This window comes from Helicoverpa zea, chromosome 20 (assembly GCF_022581195.2).
Source record: "Helicoverpa zea isolate HzStark_Cry1AcR chromosome 20, ilHelZeax1.1, whole genome shotgun sequence".
Taxonomy (NCBI): Eukaryota; Metazoa; Arthropoda; class Insecta; order Lepidoptera; family Noctuidae; genus Helicoverpa; species Helicoverpa zea.
This window is the reverse complement of record NC_061471.1, coordinates 6,886,608-6,906,166: the sequence shown is the minus strand read 5'-3', so window position 1 is coordinate 6,906,166 and position 19,559 is coordinate 6,886,608. Positions and strand designations below refer to the sequence as shown.

The 19,559-nt window shown below is 38.8% G+C and overlaps 1 protein-coding gene across 9 annotated transcripts in view; it reads right to left on the bottom strand.

Annotated features, from left to right (window-relative positions):
* LOC124640046 (sodium/potassium-transporting ATPase subunit alpha) overlaps window positions 1-19,559 on the bottom strand; it is a 45,396-nt gene that overhangs the window by 10,602 nt on the left and 15,235 nt on the right. For 3 of the 9 annotated variants that reach the window (XM_047177635.1, XM_047177638.1, XM_047177639.1), the window contains exon 1: window positions 3,239-3,457. The exons of 3 other annotated variants lie outside the window; for them this stretch is intronic. In XM_047177635.1, the coding sequence (XP_047033591.1) occupies window positions 3,239-3,247 (9 nt within the window). In that variant the 5' untranslated portion in view covers window positions 3,248-3,457. Of the gene's footprint in view, window positions 1-3,238; window positions 3,458-19,559 lie in introns of those variants that run through there. 3 more of the 9 variants (XM_047177634.1, XM_047177637.1, XM_047177640.1) reach the window with 2 other exon arrangements.

The window sequence follows — 19,559 nt, the reverse complement described above, 5'->3', positions numbered from 1 at the left end:
CATGCGGCAGAGGCGACGGAGGCGGTGCGGCGGCGTGTCCCGAGTTACATAAGCGGCGCGCACATCGGGCATGCGCACTGCGGACCAACCCCCCGCTCACTACCCTCGACATAAATAGCTAAAAGACAAGGTTGCCACCCCGGGGCCCCGGCGACCGCATTTATAATCTCTATAAAGGTTAAACCGGAATATCTGATGGAAAATCGAAACTGGTTCCAACAAGAATAAAACGACGACCGTCTGCAAAAGGGATGATTAACCCACTTTTCAAACCTTGAAACTAGATAATTGACACGCTATGGGAGGGACTTTCGGGGATCATGTGCAACAAAACTTTTTAACGCAGAAATAACTTATAGAAAGTAGATTAGTGAAACTATTTGGGGAGTGTGGAGTGTTACACTGCGACGGTCTCAAAACAACTGCTTTACACAGAGTTTAAATTACTTATGGACCGTACAACTCTGACAACCGAGAAGACAATAATAATTATTGCAGTTTAACAGAGGAGCCAAATGAAAATGGCACAAAAAACCAAAACAAATTAGATCCCATTCAGTCAATGAATAGTACACAAATGCCGTGTCATATGTCAGCCAGCCGGCGGAGATTCATTGCCACGGCCGCAAAACTGCTTTACACCGAAAATTCGTGGTTACTACTGTAGTAGATGTGACGCGTGAATGAGACAATTATTTTTAACATTAATGAAACGCGGCGTTGCTGACGTGCCTCCGGATCCCCGTGACGCCGAGCGATCCTCGAACGTTGCCAAAACACTATTATTATCTAAACCCTACTTTCACGCGGCCTATCTGGAGATCTAGACGAGCATAAGGAACTGTAACACGTTACGTGGGCGAATCGACATTGAATTCTTTAGACTTCACGAAAACTTTATAGCTATTACATTTATTTTATAATGTTTCTTTAACAGCGCCAGTTGATTGATTGAGGCGCTTAAAGCTGTTTATCTTTACGTTAAAACCAAGCGAGAATCGTTCAGTATTTGTTTTGGCATTTATTTAACTATAGTAGCTTATTCAACAGATGCACTAAATCTTCATTTATAAAACAATTTTGATGACTTGTTACATGAGTTCAATATAACATACATATAAGATATTTATTTGTCAAAAATGTTCCGAGATAAGTATAGCTAATTACATGACATGTTTTGCTAACCTATGCACGTCTTGATAACCAATTGACAAATCAATAACAATAAAGTCATAAGTATGCTTTTGTTTTATTTATAGATCATTGAACTTCGGGTTCAAAATGAAATGCTAATCGAAAAATATTTTGAAGAAGAGTAAGTGCTATTACAATTATCGAATACTGAAAGAGACTATTACGTATTATTGAAGCGGTGGGACCCTATCGCGTCGAAGGACCGAGAACGTCTACCAGGAATTGCAGAAAACGGAAGTAATTAAGACAAGACTGCAAAGGATGGCAATGGTTTAGTAATTACGTAATATATGGAACCAGACCATGTAGCTCGTGACTGTGGCCGTGGCAACAAATGCTGGCAACTATCAGCCAGACAATCTGCTGCACATGTTCCCTATAGTCACAATGCACAAACACTGCATTGCATTAATCGCGGTTACAATTAAATCTGTCCACCTCATTTGCATGGTAAAAAATCTTGATAAAGACCGAAGTTTTAAGTTACACCTATGATACAATATATTTTTATTTTGAATGAACGCAGATTCTTAAAATCGTGTTCCGATTGTAATTTACAAAGATTCCCATGGTAAAGAAATAGTATGGGATATCCAAAGAACTTATAAGTCAGAAGACATTAGAAAACACCTTCAAGGACCACGTCTAGCATCCTAATTGATGCGTGCTGTCGTCATAAAGGATAAAGGAAATACTCCAATAGAGCGACGGTACTCTATGCGATTTAAATGACATAATGACAAGGCAATTTTCTAATAAACCTTCGGTACTCTTATAGTTGTCGTGTCCGAAGCACGGTTGGCTCCCGCGACAACCTGTTAGCCACTTCCTTCAGAACACCTAGTGAGGAATGGTCTTTTTGCCTTAGTAATATGATCACGCGATCAGGACATGACGTTTGTAAAAGACAGGACATTCGACCTAAATGGGCGTGAGGTAACTAGGGCACGCTGAGAAATCAATATCCAGCTTTCCTGGATGCGAACTGGCTTTGCGAAATCATTTAGACTTGTGATTTAAATTGAATATAAATTGATTTGATATATTTTTTTCTTTCTTTGTTTTTTACAATCCTGTTTTATAAGTTTTTTTAATAAATTAAGTCCTTTTATGAAATTAGGAGGAATGCAATTTATCAAAGCATATCTACCGCAAGGAGATCTAGTAATTACTAAACTTGAATTGCATTGAGTTAAAATATTGGAATTTAATATTTTCAGATTTTTTAAAAATCTACAAGAGATATATTTTACAGTAAAATTCTATTTAATATTTAATTGAATTGCTATGTACAGAATTGACGATTCAATAAGTGAAAAAAAATATTGGATAAAATTTTTGGAACTGCATAAATGCAGTTCGATAAAGCGAATTATATGGAATGCAACATGAATGCATCTAAGTTTTAATCTCAACTTGAAAAGATAAAACGTATTTCTTGTGAGGATATTTCGTGTGAAATAGTAAATGAAAATATTTCAGGACATTTCAAGGAAGTGTTTCAGTACTAGCATATGAGGGACTGAGCGGAGTGTCCCTCTCCGCACAGATCGATACGACGAGTTACGCAACCCGACCGGCGCCGTCTCCGATACATTGCTCCTCTTCAGTCGCCCTTACTTTGCAATTAATTTTATCCTTAAATAACCGTTATACAAAATATAATATCTACAAAATGAATGACATTCAGTGCATAATCATAATTCATATAGACAAAGGAATTTAAGCGGTTAAAGGAGAAAAACGACGATTTTTTTACTACGTGCACAGGATAATGGACCGGTCGAAATTTCGTATCAGAACAAAGGCGATGTAACGTGCAAAATAGCTTCCTGTGGTGAGGTTTCACAGAGGCATGAGACGATGATCGCAAGCACTGTTCACGAGCAGACGAGCCCCGCGCTAGCAGCTGAGGGCTCGTCGGTTACCTTTCCGCACTCACTGTCTGCGACATGCACTTACACCTTCACGAAAGCACTGTCTCGCCGACTCGGCACGCTACTGTAAAGGCTAAGGCAAGCACTACTGCAAGCACCGCACTCACCTCGCCCATTTTCGCTAGTCTTTATGAAAAGGCGGATAAAAAGGAACAAGCCGCCTCTCGGTCTCGCCTCTTTCCCTCAACGGAGTGGGGTGGGTCGTCGCTAGTTCTGCAACAACGGGACCGTTACGGTTTCCTCGTTCCAACGTAAAAACTTAAAAAGTGTGCGCTTTCACGTAGTCTCGTGGCACGGCACTGGCTATGTCATCTTTGTACGAAACTAAAACCCGGTATGAGAGAGGTGCGCGGATGGCAGAGGCGCGTAGGGCGCGACGTTCGGCGGCCTGCTTCGGGCGGCGACTGACGGTGGGGCCGGCGCGTATTGAGCCGACGGCGCACTGACGTCACACTGCGTCACGACGCCAGCGCCGCGCTGCCAGCGACGCGCGCAACCCGCTGCGCGCGGCGCCCTCTGTCGCCACCGCCCCGCTCGTAACCTTCCACAACCGGTACGTTGACAGTCCCTACTGATCGACAGCTTTCCGGAGACGCATGTTCAACGATACCATCTACCAAATATTTGTACGACTCTGAATTTATTACGTATATTATTTGAGTATCTCACATACCCTTAATATGGGGTAGGTATTATTATAGCCACCCGTGCGAAAAGAACATAGCGTTAATACATTTTATGAGCGTTTGTTGGTTGGGCGCGCGACGTAGGCGGACGGAAGGCCGTCTCGGCGGGCGGCGCGCCCAGCCTTAATACTATATTGAGAACTTATTGACAAACGGTCTTATCTCGAGGGCAAACTCTTCGCGGAAGAGCGCTTATCATCACCAAAATAAGATGTAGACGGACATTTAAAGTGACAAACTTATTGATTATATTTGACCGAAGTTCGTGGTTCTCGTATGGTATACAGACGAAACCAACAGTTTATATTTGGGCGGCCAATAAATTTTATAGCGAGTGAATACATTTGCGTCCGGTTTATTGCATTCGTATTATGATAATGTCATAACCTCCGCATATAAATAAATTCTAGACGTAAATGTTTTATAGTCAGTGGCCCTCCCAAAGCAACTACCCCGGTCGGCTGAATCCGTGGGTTTCAGCTTCTGAAACACACGCAGAATTTATTACTTTTGATCGCGGACTAGAAACCCGCATTACCTTCAAAAAGGAGGCTTTAGCCACATTATATGGGCACCATTAAATCTTTTGTGCGAAGTACTTACTATACGTGTGTATAGTATCTATAAGCGTTACAGTTATTGTTTTCTTCCTGAGCGAACGTAAGCTTCAATATTTCTTATATTTTTTGTTAAAAAAATGGTTCAATGAATTCTGAAAAGTTCCTGAAATATTCCAATAACCTGCTGGAAACAATTGCAAACGAAGAACCACCGATGCATTTACGAAGCTAATTTTAGATAATCGATGAAGTAAATTGCCATCGGCCTCTTTGTGGTTCATTCGTTTTACTGTATGCAAGTAGTGATCGATCCGATTGGCTAGAAACCAGGACGAGCCATGAATAACGTAGCACTAACTGCGAACTAGTGTCTGCATAAATGATTGATGTCTTAAAAATATGGCTGTAATAAATAAATCAGCGAACGAAAGGTTATAGGAAAGAGATCAGAAAAAAATGTTCGGCCTTACGGAATAACATAACGTAGCCGAAATGGTTTACAAATTCTTTGTTGTTTTTTGCCAGAGAGATCAAAAGGGTATTTATTGGTATTAAAAGTATTTTCGGTTTAACTAGTACCTAACATGTACTAATTCAGTCGGTGTGTCTATTAATATTTGTGGTTTAACTATAAAACGGTTCATTGCATGATTTACACTTTATTTTCGTTTAACAAAATGTCCAGATATAACGCTTTCGGCCTTCCCTAATAAGGAAACATTATTTAAGCAGGAAGTTAAACTAGCTAATCCAATAATCCTATTATACTCGACAACAACACGAATCGATCTTGCTAAAGAACAGCCTTCGCTAGTTAAAAATTAGATAACACTGATAAAAAGCTTTTTTAGGTACCTACACTAGACACTACATAGATTTTTCTTTATTTTAAAAATATAAGTTTGAAAATACATGAAACTATACAACAAAATACGCTGAAAATTTTTTGCAGCGATATTGATGGCTGAAAACGAGATTGTAAATGTAGGCTAAGGTGCTCTTCACACTGCCCCGCATCACGCTGCATCTTGCGTGTCGACGCACCTACGCGCGTTCCTGCGGGAGTGCAGATCTGCATCATCGTGCGGGTTTTTCACGCACTCACGCGCGTAGGTGCGTTTTGTAAATTCACGCACAGCGAGTTCCATTTTCAAATATACACGTCACGCCCATTCAAAATCACGCGCGGCATTGCGGGATTCAGTGTGTCATACCTTGCGTCTCGCCCCGCACCTACGCGCGGGGGTGCGTGTTTCTCCGCATGTATGTGCGTGATCCGCATGAACGCGCGTGGATGCATTTTCAGTGTGTTGGACTATGCGTGTTTTCCATACAAACGGAGATATTTCCATACAACGAAAAAAAACGCATCCACGCACTACGCTGCATCATGCGGGGCAGTGTGATAATCGCCTTATTCTAAATTTTACAAGTCATCCGGTATTCGAGATGAAGGGATTAATGATAGAGGGTGAGAACTCATCAATTTTCACGTCATTCCTGTCTACATCACACGCAGATACAAAAGCTCTTGACATAATTACTCGATTAGATTAGATACGCTCACTAAAACATACGCTACGCGCTAATCTTCGATTATACAATATTGACGTCATTAACTATTCGTCAACTTGCTGTGACAATGACTCTTTTATAAGGGTTTCCCAACTCAAACACGCCATTATAAGCACGCGTGTTGCGTGACTACTATAATAGTTACTACATAAAAAACGTCGGAATGGCCTTTACAAACAGGGGTGAATTTAAAATTCATATTTAAAGAAAGTGTACTGATATGAGCAATCCACAACAAAAAGTGAAAATGACGTGGATAGATGTTAAAGCATTAAGTTTTTATTGTGGAATAAATTTCCGCGACACGGAGGGCGCTACCTGTCAGATATTAATTTCCGGTACTTGACGCTGCTTGGCCTGGCGTAATTATACGTCAGCAAATATAGACACATCGTCGGCGCTACAACCAGCGACTAGACCCTACATCCCCACTTGGGCACGCAAAACCCCTCGAACAACATTAGCTTTTAATTATAATGATGCTAAAATGGTAGGCGCTATAATAAGCATGGCTTGACCTACGACATTTTATGAAAGGCTTTCCTTAATAAGATCCCAAAGTATTAAATAGAAATAAGGGAATTTTCCTTCTGGAGCCAGACGACAGCAATAAATGTTTTCCTCCGCTGCAACTTAGCAACAGTCGGCTGAAAAACTCTATCGTAAATGCGTTGAAGCAATCGTTACTACATTTTATTCGCAATCTCCTGCAGCCTATGCCTCCCTGTTACAATAAAACGCAAAGTTGCACACTTTTCAATTTCAGCGTCCATCGTGCCCCGCCTGTGCGCGTATTTTTCATTTTACTAGCTCTGGACTGCGACGTAAAACAAAAGGACTTTTCCACTCATTGTTTCAGTTGATCTAGAATTGTGAGCATTCCAACAGTTTTTCTGCGTAATTGCTGAGGATTAATTAAACTCGGGGGAAAACTCTAGGCTCAAGCATAATATGGAAAGTTCCGTACACAGCCCAAGGTTTAATCCAATGAGCAATTATTCTGCCTGTCTGTTTTATCATTAATTCTGTATGGCGTATTACAATTTCAAGACTTAAAGACAAAATGCAAACTTACATAAGTTTGTTAGCAGTACATTGCCACAGACAACCAGGTAAAATTTACTGGCGCCGATCAATATAATTGCAATATGTCAGCTACGTGAATAATATAGTACGCATGCACCGACCGGCAGGGTGGTTCCCAGGCATAGGTCAGTTACCGTGCCTTGCCAACACGGCACGGCATGGGGTTGAATTTATATTTAATGCACTTTTAACTATTTCCTTTGTTCCTTCTAGAATTAGCTTTACTTGAAAGAGTCTAATTTTGTACTGTTATTATGTAGTCACAAGTAATAAAGTTCAACTTCGGATACTTTTGAAGATCTAATTTAAGCCGCTTTAAACATCACATGAACTGGAATCAGTTAAGCGTGTTATGTCACTTATTTTAAATTATAGCTTGGGTTTACAGGTTCGGGAGGGCTTTTTGCTGAAACTTAGCTATGACGTAGTACTTAAATTAGACTTCCTTTATAATTAGCATCGGAAATAAGAAACAAAAGGTTCGCTTGTTATAAAATACTATATCAAAATGTTAAGGGCGACAAAGAGATTTTAAACGCAGATAATTTAGGTTGTTCATGATATATTATGTAAAGCATTAGTATCAAAGTCGGGGCAGCGGGCCATTCCTTCGTCGTGAAAGACCGGCTGATATGAAAATTCGTCGTGAAGCGGCCGGCGGGCGGGGTGTCAGTGAGGGGTGCTCGGTTAGGGGGCGGAGGGTGCACGGAGGCTCTATTTGGGTCACCCCGGGCGTCATTCTCCACGATCAATAGTGGAGTCGGCGCGCGCCGTCTTCCTTCTCGCTCGCGCGCCGCCAGTTACCTAACGCGTCTCGCACACTGCCCCACCAACATTAATTATTTTCCAAATCGCGTCTTATATGGGAACTATTTAGATAATCCTGAAGACTATGAACATCTCAATTGGGACAACAAGCCTGCAATTCGATCAGGAAAGATATATTGGCCGAAACTAAATTATAGCATACCCAGGCGTACAGACATCCTAGATCTTTCCTGAACGAGTTACGTAACTCAGGACAAAAGATATAAAATGTACAGTAAACAGGACTATACTACTACTGTAAAGGTTATTATCAGATGACGGCAGTTTTAAATGCTTTCTCAAGATATTCAGTGACCATCTTCAAGAAGAATGGATGGTGCAATAAATTGCCAGTCAGCGCTATCTCAAACGGCTCATAATTTTAAAACTACGCTGAAAGCTTATAATGAGGCGTTCCGAGTCGAGGAGCGGCCTGAAGTGGGCGCATAAATATTACTGACGGGTACACCCGATGAAGCGAGGAATGCTAACTAGTTGAAGATGTTCATCTCCGGTGAGAAAATTGAGCCTCCCTCTACGTAAGCAGATATCGATGCATGGATGGTACTTATAATAGACGAAGAAATCCTATTACGGAAATAAAATACAGTAGTAAAAATCCTCTTCATATTAGAAACTCTTTATTTTTATTTTCCAAAACAAACTGGAAAACAAATTGATCGGTCTCTGAGGAATCCTGGGCATTTGCATTTTGAGTGAATTATTGGACCAACTTTTTACATTAAAGTTCATGGGCCTGGGGTAGGAAACTTTCGAACGAGTGATTCAGATGATAAATATTTCATACCTCTTGTTTTCTGCGCTTGGGATTTGGAAATCAATCTCAAAGCCGAAGAGATGTATTACATATTCGTATCTGTTAGCAACGTATTCTTGGGGAACATAGTAAATCATCTATTGTTAGGCAAAATACCTAGACCGCAATCCGCATGTTTCAGAAATAGCGTGGCCTGAGTGTACGTTGGGATATAAGGTAAACTTTCGTCTACAAGCAAGTAGGTTGACGTATGCCGTAAAATATTATATTCGTTGGCGAAATGTGTTTATGCAAATATCTTATTGTAAACCACTTGATACCTAGCATTTAAAGAGATTGAGGTTAAAAGTCTGAAGTGGAACCTTGAAGTACAATTCTTGGCAAAATGAGTTGGGATAGCATGTTTTTAATCCGCAAACTTTCATATACGTAGCTAAACTATTTTACCTCGTCATAAATAAGTCTTTCGTAGTCCAAAATCGTTTAAGATACAGAGAAACAAAACAAAATCTACACATGAAATAGAAGCCGATGATATCAATTAAACCAAATGAGTGATTAACATCCTAATAAAGCAGTCTATACAGTTGATATTCATCACGTAAACACTATTAAATACATAAGTAAAAACAAACACATTTCTCACAAAGAGATCTGTTTCTCACTAATATATGCAATGTTTATTTTTCCTCTCAGCCGAAGCTATGATTGTTGTAAATGAGATTCTGTTAAAAAGAATTTACTTCCACTATTACTAGACATAAAACAGTTTGGAGAATTTACGTAGTAATGATAGTTAACAATTTTTTTGTTAGTAAAGCTAAATTGTAGAGTAAAATATTTATACGTCAATATTGTTAAGTATCATCTTCAGATAACGTTTACCAAATAACGTGCTAAGCCTGAAACTTTTTCTTTTGAAACGCTCGATTTCGAAGGAAACAAAAATTAGTTGGTACCTGTTTATCTAAATGAAAAACATACTCAAATAGATGTTACTATAAGGGGATTAACTCTCATTAAATGGCTAGAAATGGGCCCTAGCGACAGATGAAATACTTACAAAAATAGAATAATATCTTTAAGAAGTCATAAAAAGCTTGTATATGGTCTGGAATGAAAATAATCAAAATATACAAACATAGCGAAATATGAGCATATTTTGGCACCGATTTGACCGACTCAAGTTTAGGTTGACAGGATTGGACGGGAAGTGAGCAATAATACAAAGTAGCATGCCATTAACATACAAAATGCTAGAAATAGCATGTCTTCAGAAGACAAACGATTAGTCCCACATTTTAATATTCAAGTAAGGAAACCGGTACGCTACATTACGCTACACGTGGTTTAGAGTGGTGCCAACTCGAGTAATTTAGGGCTGGTTCAGCCGATATGGCAGAACGACGAAGATACATCTCATATTTAATGGAATAGACGCAATGAAATCAGTGTAGTAAGTAGTAAAATAGTCTGTGGAGAGTAGAATTTCTCGAGGCGAATTCAGAAAATTTACAGTCGGTACCTTCTTCAAAGTTGTCTATCGATGAATCATGATATTCACGCACATTTTTATTGGTCTTGGTCTATTTCAATCTTTGTAGCTAGGCAAAGGGTAGGATATGAAAAAATCGGTCAAGAACATCGCGAAGCGGTTGGAACGTTATTGATTTGCTCACAAAATAAACGACGTAAATCATTTTAGATACATAGTCTAAAGATTTTTTTGGAAGTAACATCTTTCAGTAAGAGCGAACGCTGGTGAAACATAAAAAAAAATGATCATGTCAGGGAATTCTGACCTTCCGTTGTAGTACTGGTAATTCTATAATTATTGCAAGTATTACCTACTTCAATTGGTTCAAGAAATAACCAACGATAACTGTATAGCTGGTCAACAGCCACCGCTTCAAACCGCCTTTAAGAAGATAATTACTTACATACATGTGATCGATAGCAGTAGCTTGCTGTTGTCGCGTCAATATTTCCATATTAGATTTCCATACAAACGCTTATGTGATGATAGGTAGCAAGTTCATGTGTGCAGAATAAAGTAACGCGTTTACGTCGACAACGTGACTCCAATACCATTGGCAAACAATAAATATATTGCAGGAAAACTACTGTTCTAAGCGGCCAAGGAAAAAATACGGAAAAGGTGCAATTTCCATGTTATAATCTCGTTAATGTATCTAGAGGTTGGGGACTATTCACCCTGTGTGTTCCGCTGTGGAATATTCCAGAAGCTATAGTAAAGTGGGATGTGGGCCTGTGCCAGTGGGGCTCTTGATTCACTAACGCTGAGGTGTGGGATAATAGTTTTACCTCACCTCCAGCCGAGTCGAGCGAGGTCAAAGTGAATAAACCGTCGAGTCGAGTCAATTTCCGATATTAGATTTGCCTACAGGCAGAAGTGAGGCGACGGTATTCCAAATCTCAGCTAGGGCATTAGTCAAATGGTGTTTTCAATCAAGCTATGGCATCTCGATCGATATTTTGAAGATTTATTGAATACAGTGACGGTAGAATATTTTGATATTTAACAGAAAAATCAATCGTTTATTACTTAACTTTAGTAACAAAATATAGTGGTACTAATAAGACATACATACATAAACGACTATTCTTTCATACCTAGATGTCAATTCCGGTGACGGAAAATTCAATAAATCAACTCTGGGATCAAGGCATATCCCGAAAGGAGCCTCCATAAAAATCGCCGAATTCTCGTATCAAATGACATTAGGCGTGCGCACGGATATTGGGTTAAATTTCGACGAGATTAAGTTCCTCGAGGAGAAAATGCGATCAGAAGCAGCGATTCAGCGAGATCACGCGTGCCTATGCTAAAAACGTGTCCCTGCTTAGTGAAATACGTATTCCACGAAATACAGTCAATGAAATTATTACAGAGTAAACATTATATGAACAAGTATAAACATCGGACGTCATAGTCGTTGCTACGGCCTGTGCTGTTGATTCACCCGGCTCAGCGTACAGGCTGAAGGTGAAGACGAAGGAAGTTTAGCAATATGTACTGGCAGATAATATTTATAGTTCTCTGAACTATTCTAAAAATTGCACACGTCTCGACCCCACTCTCCATTGGTGGAAACATTGAAGAGTAGCGATTTAACAAGGTTCGGTGGAGGTATTTTGGTAACATGATAAATGTAATATTTAGGGATTGTTCACACCAAACGTATTGTCCGCCGCTGACTGTGAGTATACTCACTGTCTGCCCCAGTGTGAACGTCGACTCAATCTGCAGTACGCGTAGGTACTCACCAAGCCGACAATAGGCTATAGCGTACGATGCGCTACATGTGTGAACAAAAGAATAGGCTCTTGTAGGTTCACACTAGATGCGTACGCTGAGCGGCTGACTATTCTACACATAAAAGGGCTCAGTATTTGAAGTTGCTCGTAGTATTTTATAAACGATAAAACTAGCGTAATTTATTTTTTTCAAATCAGACGTTTTACTGATATTTCAATTAAATGATGCGCATTCAGATAGTTGCCATTTGCGAAGCTCTAGAGGAAGACGAAAATAATAAAAAGAAGAGATTGTGGGTACATCCCTTAAATTTGAAGAGATGTTTTCTTGGTCAATTTCATACTTTATATTTCGAATATAGACTTTATCCAAATAAGTTCAAGAAATATTTTCGTATGACAGTAAAACATTCGATGAGTTACTATCTTTAATACGTTTAAGTTTATATAAAAGGGACACTAATTATCGACGTGCTGTACCGAGGCGCGGCGGTGCGTACGCGGCGGAGCGGCGCTATTCGGCAACTGCGTCCGCGTAGCCAATCCGCGTCCGCCGTGCATAGTCGCGTAGTAAAATAATCGGCCACTGAGAGTCAGCTACAACAGACGACGTAACAGCGTATAGTCGGTTCGGTGTGAACGACAATTTCAATATATATGGAAAAGCAATAAACTGCGTAACGCGCGCTCACAGTCAGCGGCCGACAATACGTTTGGTCTGAACGATGCCTTAAAGAAACAACAAAATTTGCAGCATAAATTGTAAAGTCCTACCGATATTTATAACATTAGTTACGCCGACAAGTTGCAGTACTTAACAACTCTGTTTTCCGTATAGTTTACATTACAGTTATGTTTGTTTGAGCCCTTTGAAACAAAATACAAAATATATTGTTTCCGAATAATGGAGCAGAGGATTAGTTAACCACGAAGCCGGTTAACTGTTTGAAAATGTTTGTGTGACTATACGGTTGACATTTGAGAACTGCGGCAGGAGTGCTGCATTAACATTCAGCGGATTAGCAAACAGGGTACGAGTCAGAGACAAAACCTTTTCAGGAACAGAACAAAAAAGTACGCATCGTTGCGTAATACCTCACTGTGGACTGACATCTGCAGCTTTTAGTCTGAAGGGAAATTTGAATTTCAAAGCTCGCTATTCACCCTTCTGTCGTAGCGACGCTGAAAAAAATGGGAATCAAATCGAAAGCGTGTTATGCCTTTGACAGTACTGGAGTACTGGTATATCCCCGTATAATCAATGAGCCAAGCAACACTTGGCAAAAAAATGACGACATTTTGAAATGAGTTCAGAAAATAAGCAGGTTAACATGTCCTGTTTTCGAATCGAGTTTGATGTTTGAGGTATTGATGATTTTCGTACATCCATGAATATCAGTGTCAGTGTTGCGTAATGCCCATTCATTTCGCACTAATTAGCTAATCCTGGCATTGGCGACGAGTCGGGTGTGTTAAACAGGCTCCAGGGTATTTCGCGAATCAACCGGTGTTAAGTGCACGTGAGAATTGCCGCGCTCCACATAACTCAATTATGAGCCTGACGGCACCGCATAGCTACATTACCTTCATATTGGAGTCACGATATAACTTTTTATCGCATACATAGTAGGTATTAATCTTTCAGATTATAGGCATATTTGCCTTTAATGTTCACGTCGGCAACATATTGCTGAAGGTACTACGGTGTTAATATGTGAGATCGTGCGATTAACATGTATGAAGTTGAATGATTAAGATGATCTTCGGTAAATTACCTCAAGATTTGACATCAAATTGACCTTGTTGAAGGGGTGTTCATAAATAATCTACCTTCAGAAAGGTTGACAATGTGTCATCACCCAAGAGAGTCATAAATCCCAAATTAAATATTCAATTTACTGCTCTGCGCAGTAAAAAGGTACTGAAAGGACTCAAGAGGATCTTCGCGTGCATACGAGAGTATTAACCGAATCTAAACGATTATCCTTTGACCGTTACTGGCTAATGCCGGTAAAATCCGCTCGAGGCGGTCCGCACCGGTGAATCTGGACGGACCCCGCGCGATTTCCGTTCACCACACCACCGCTTAGATCAGTTCAATGCACTACGTTTTAGAAACACACACACTGATATGAAAATGTAATCAGGATCGGTATACATACATGGTTTTAAGTTCAGTAATGAAATGTTATTATTATTCCGAGAAGATTCCGCGTAATCCAAAAATTACGATATGATTGAATTTCATGTGAGATTAGGCTGAAGCCAGTCATCCGTAGAGAACGTGCATCGCATACTAATTTTGGTTTAAAGGAACATTAATGTCTAAAACACGCTGTACCTAATGGATTTTATGTAACTCTGTCGTCCAGTTCAGTTTCAGTTCAAATAAATACAATTCGTTCTAATGCCTCAACTTAATGATTTCGTTACAATTACGTAGTCCTAAAATTAGCTAATTAAGATAACGAGGTACGTAGCTACATATACAGAAACGAGCAATTTCCAAGAAACACTAAGTTGGAAGTTTGCGAATATAGCGGAAAAGTTTCAGGTAAGTTCGTTCCCTATTACAGAATTAACTACTTGCTGGTCCAATTGGACGTGGGCGAAGTATACGAGTATGAATGAATTTCGCGTCTGCCCTGAGCATGGTCATCAACGCCTGTGCACTCCGGATTTTTTTTAGTAACTCGATTAAAGAGCTGAGTAGTCCGAATCGAATTATAACGCCCTTTTTTCACTCTTTTTTAAAGTGCACTATGTAGCTATCAGTTATCTTTTATTTATTTAAATGCCCTCTTGGTTGTCACACGAATTGACAAATCGTCGAAGCAAGTACCAGTCCGAGAAAATGAGATTTATGTAAAGCTCCTTAGTTGCTTTGCAGAATTGCAAATTTAATTTTTCCAGGGCTTTGGCACTCTCTGTGGGTTTTAAATGAGTGTAAAAGTTGCAAATCGCACAGAATGAATACGTTGCCTCTAAAATAAAGTGGGACGTAATACGCTTAGCTTTAGAGTTAAAAAAATACCAGAACATGTAAGGAATCAGCATTTCAGAATAAAATGCTCCGGGAGGTTTTTTTTTTCTAAAATCTTAATTCTATTTCATGTCGAAATTAGTGGAATGAAAAAAGTTGTCAAATGATGAAACGATTAGATAAAAGTGACAGCTGTTTATTAACCAGCCATTTGTGGAATAGCATTCTACTTACATTTGACACTAAAGTAGTCACGCAAAATAGTAATCAGTTAATTTCTAGTGCGTACACTTTATTATGATATGGTCTACTATTAAATATAATCACCACTACTGTTTGTATTGCTGACTAATTAAATTAACTGTCCGAGAATCTGGATTGAGAAAGCTATCTATTACACCTGTTTTATCATCGTAATAGGGTTTCATTTCAATTCCACCCCTTGTCACATCTTTTTCTTCTTCGACAAAGTAAAGACTACATCGAAGGAAGCTTTTACGTACAAAGTCGTTTAGTATTTCTATTCTTTGTAAGAACAGCTGCAAAATGTGACTTTGTATTGCTAAAGCTATTTTATTTCTTACAGGCAAACGTATCTGATCCATATTAGATCACGTCTTAGCATTTCTTCAGGTGAAGCAGTGGACACAGGGCCTTTCATGAATTATAATGAAAAAGTTTTATAGTAATTACATGACCTGTATGGCAGAGACATACCGTCTTACCACAAAAACTTTTAAACGTCAGTTTATGCCTTGTCTAAAAAAATGTCAAATTATGACGTTGACATATGGTTCATTTTGCAGCCCAAATTTTATTAGACAAGTGTAAAACAGGGTTTAAAGTTTTTGTAGTAAGGCCCCTAATGTTTGAACCTAGTTTAGGTGATGGGACACTATTTGTTAACCGGTAATGGTTAGAAGAAAAGCTAGCAATAGTTTTGAGCACATAACTTACAGTTAAAAGGGTTCTAGAAAAAGAAGGGATAAGATCACCAATACAAAAACTAACTGTCACACTAAATGATTTAGGTATCATTATGTGCGGCACTGGCGGGGTAGCAACGTTTGCGAGAAATTGGATGTGGGCGTCGTAAAGCGCTAGTTTTATGCTCCGTTATCTCCCTGCTTTTAAATTAATTAAGTCGTGTCGCGTGAAACAATAAACTGCCACTAATAAATCAAAAGGGGAAAAAGGAAATTTTTGACGTTGACAATGGCAATAGAATGCCGTTTTCATGGAGGATGTTTTAGCACTTTTCGTTGAAAGTGGGTGATTAAAAACTGCATGCCATTACAAATATTGTAAAGAAATAATGCCGATGATAGGCATGACATAACAACAATAAATAATGTTACACAATACGTAAGTCTACACTAAGGCATGACAATAAAGCGGTAGCTTCACATGCATACGTTGTCAGACACACGTATTAGTCATACAATCACAAGACTGGATGGCGGGCACACTGCAGTTAAAGCTGGATTTCATTTTGGCCTTTGAACCTATTCAATGGGGTAATCTGCGTACCTAGACTGAGTCAGAGGATGAGAACTGTTTAGGTTTGTTAATTTAAATTAGCCAAATTATCTAGTGAGGATGGAACTCAGACGACCTTTGAAACGTTAACTTCTTTAAAGCGGTGAATCGACCTGAGAAAACTAGAATAATTTTCACAGTTATGACAACAGAACAATGAACTTTAAAGAGCAAAAGAAATGCATTAACTAGTTAGATATACATAGTTTTTTTTTTCGGATAGACTTGTGCCATACATACAATCGATTGAGAATAAGATTAAAGACACGAGAGGAATATCGGTATATGTAAAGAAGCCTGCCTGTGTAAATTATGATGCTATTAGAATCATTTCCAATAATTTTATTGAAAGTACGACAGATTTTTGTGGATATGCTAATAAATATTCATGGTTAAGATTTTACCATGTTTTAAGAACTTCGAAACTGGCTGTAACTAAGAAACTTATTATAATTCTGTGAATTAAAATTGCGAGAGACGACGTTAAAGGGCACCAGTTGGTGGACCTACATTCTTATAATTCACTGTTCATTAAGAAATATTACCGCAATCTAGAATATGGAATCCAGACAACGGGCGAAATTGATAAGTTATACTTGCTCAGATCAATTAGCAGAAATTTAGGATAAGATATTACACGGATCACCTAATGTAACCAATATTGCTAATACCATGGAACAAAATTAACCATGGAACATCATGATTAACACCTAAACAAAATTTATATTCCTTGTTCTTAGTTTCTTTGAACAGCGGAGTTCGTTTACTTACACGCCAATCAAGCAATATACGTACGTAAATCCTAAAGTAGCATTTATATTGTATACCTCCTTTGTCAGCAACGATCTAAATTGCTGATCAAAGAATGATAGATAATAGACGACGTTACAAATTAGTGAGCAGAGCTGATGGAAGATTTGATATTTTAGACACCCCTCTTAAATTAAACCAAAACAAAGTCTTTGATACTAAGCCAGAAAATTCATCACTAATATTGCGGAATTAATAATTCTGTGAGCAAAATGGAGCAGCATACACAGTACGCATGTCGTGTCGTAAGCTTGACAAGACAGAAGGTTTCTATCACGCTGAGCGTGCATATCAGACTGTCTCCGACAAGACCCGAGCAAACATAATTACGTTCGCCATGTTGACTTTAAGCGTTTAGCTGGAATTACTTGTGTACTGAAACTATACAGTTAGAAGTTCTATAAGACACTCTTTAAGTTAGACGATTTTATACGAAACCAATTGAAAGATATAAAGAGGAAAGATCTTTTAATAGAGTGACGAAGAAACTTAAACATAACTATTTCGGAGACACTACAGAGTTGTCCATAATAACAGGTTGCCTGCCATTTAAAATGAAAATAAAAGGGAGGTAAAATAGTTTCGTTACAGAAAGAACATTTCAGTTCAAAGAAATGAAAGGAAAGCATTGTGAACGTTCGCAGTTTCAATATCTTGTTAATAAAAATGTCGATACTACGGCACAACTTGTATTCTAAACCTGCACAGTGAAATGAAACCATTTCAGAGCTCATTTTAAAGAAGAAATTTGATTTTAATTTCGGTATCTCCATTTGCAACTTTGCATTGTATAAATTGAATTTCTATTGAACTGAAGCAGCGACGTACGTAGCGAACATTTTAAGCATGTAGGTATACCCCTTAGTGTTATTGCAATTGTGCGGAAAACGTAGCGTGGGCGTCACGTCACATCACTGTATCACGTCACTCGATTCCGTAATGGATATATTGAGTGCTTCTATATTGAATTTCCCATTTAAAATGAAAGCATGAAAACTCTCAAGGACTATAAGAAAAGTATTTATAAACTACGTATAGAAAGACATTAGCAGCAGTCAATGTATTGATTTCGCACAATTATACTCACAAAGTAGGTTTCACTATGAGGAATAGGAACGAGAACGTGTTCAAAGCTTCATAAATTATACAGACGTTCAGCGGAATCGTAAGAACTCGTCGTTCTAGAATTAAATCACCACCCTCTTTCCTCATGTCGTAACAATGAGGTGAACTAACTCATTTATTTAGAGACTCTCTGTTTAGTTTATATTATAAGATGCTTGTCTATTTTGGTTGAAAAAATTGAAGAAAAATAACACACTCAGGAAATGGACCACTACACCTTCCTACATAAGTTGCCTTGAAAAGAATCTATGTATATTGTATACTCAACAGAGCATCATGTCTAGGTGCGGTAGCATTTACTTCAATTATGGAAAAAGCTTTATCAGCCACCTACGATCGTGACATACTTATGGGTAATTATGGGTTGTTAGATTTTAGCTTAACGGTCTCACTAAAAGCATTATTCGATAATTACTTGTAGATAAGAAGCTACCTGGTGACAGTTCCTACTACAAAGGGCATTGGATGAACGAAACTTAATTAAAGTAAGATTGGAAGCTCTCTGAAGACTGTAAGCTCTCCTCTATCGAAAAGCTAAATCCACTAGGAAATCAAAGTTAGGAATATAATCCCCAAGTTGAACTAACAACGTAATACGCAGCAGATTTTTTATAAATCCTTATAGAATTGGTCGATGAAGTTTTCCAAACCGATATAGTATAATAATCAATGTAGTCTTGCAGTCTGCGAGTCTGCGGGCGCGTCGCGTAGTTATGTAACATTCAGCAGTCCTGTCTAATCAATACGGCGCCGGGCACTTCATGCTAGGGCCAATGTACGGGGAAAAAGCTCGAGGCGCTCTCCTCGACGGATATCTTGGCTACCATCTTGGCACAGACTCTGCCTGACGTTGCCGTTCCCGTTTTGACGTTTTAAGTTCATAGGATCACGTGTAAATGTGCCAGTTTAGATTCAAGTTTGAGATATCGGTCGAATTGATTCGGTTCTGTGTCGGCCAACCAAAATTGATATGTATCGAAAAAGCTGTTCTCCTTACGTAATTGGATACTGAATATGTTTTTCATAAAAGGAAAACGAAAAAAGTATTTTCTTTTTTGTAGGAAATTTTGCACGAGTCTGAAATTCTACACTCCCCGGAGACGGTAAAATTATGTAATTAGGGTATCTACCTCACAAAGAGACCATAATACTGCCTTTAAAAACCTTGTCTCTAGAAGGTTGCAGTAGGATGCCGGACCG